The sequence below is a fragment of the Antrostomus carolinensis genome, unplaced genomic scaffold (assembly GCF_000700745.2).
Source record: "Antrostomus carolinensis isolate BGI_N321 unplaced genomic scaffold, ASM70074v2 scaffold31006, whole genome shotgun sequence".
Taxonomy (NCBI): domain Eukaryota; kingdom Metazoa; phylum Chordata; class Aves; order Caprimulgiformes; family Caprimulgidae; genus Antrostomus; species Antrostomus carolinensis.
In genome coordinates, this window is record NW_010324428.1 from 1 (window position 1) to 249 (window position 249).

The 249-nt window shown below is 60.6% G+C and overlaps 1 protein-coding gene across 1 annotated transcript in view; it reads right to left on the reverse strand.

Moving 5' to 3' along the window:
• Positions 1-33: 33 nt before the first annotated feature.
• Positions 34-249, reverse strand: part of LOC104527279 (WD repeat-containing protein 55) — a gene marked incomplete at both ends in the record, with an annotated part of 670 nt that continues 454 nt past the window's right edge. The window contains one exon of the mRNA XM_010170955.1: positions 34-203. Within this exon, the coding sequence (XP_010169257.1) occupies positions 34-203 (170 nt within the window). The remainder of the gene's footprint in view (positions 204-249) is intronic.

Consider the following 249-nt stretch of genomic DNA (forward strand, 5'->3'; position numbering starts at 1 on the left):
CCCATCCCATCCCATCCCATCCCATCCCCTGACCTGATGACTCCATCCAGGGACCCCACGCAGACGATGCTGTCCGTGATGGGGACCATGCAGTCAACGGACTCAGCCCTCAGGGCGAAGCGGTCACTGGCGGCCCCCAAGCCATCCCAGTTGAAGAGGTAGATGGTGCCTTCACTGGAGCCACATGCCACTTTCTTCCCTCTCTAGGCAAGATGGGGGACAGTAAGTCAGAGGCAGGACCAGACACCC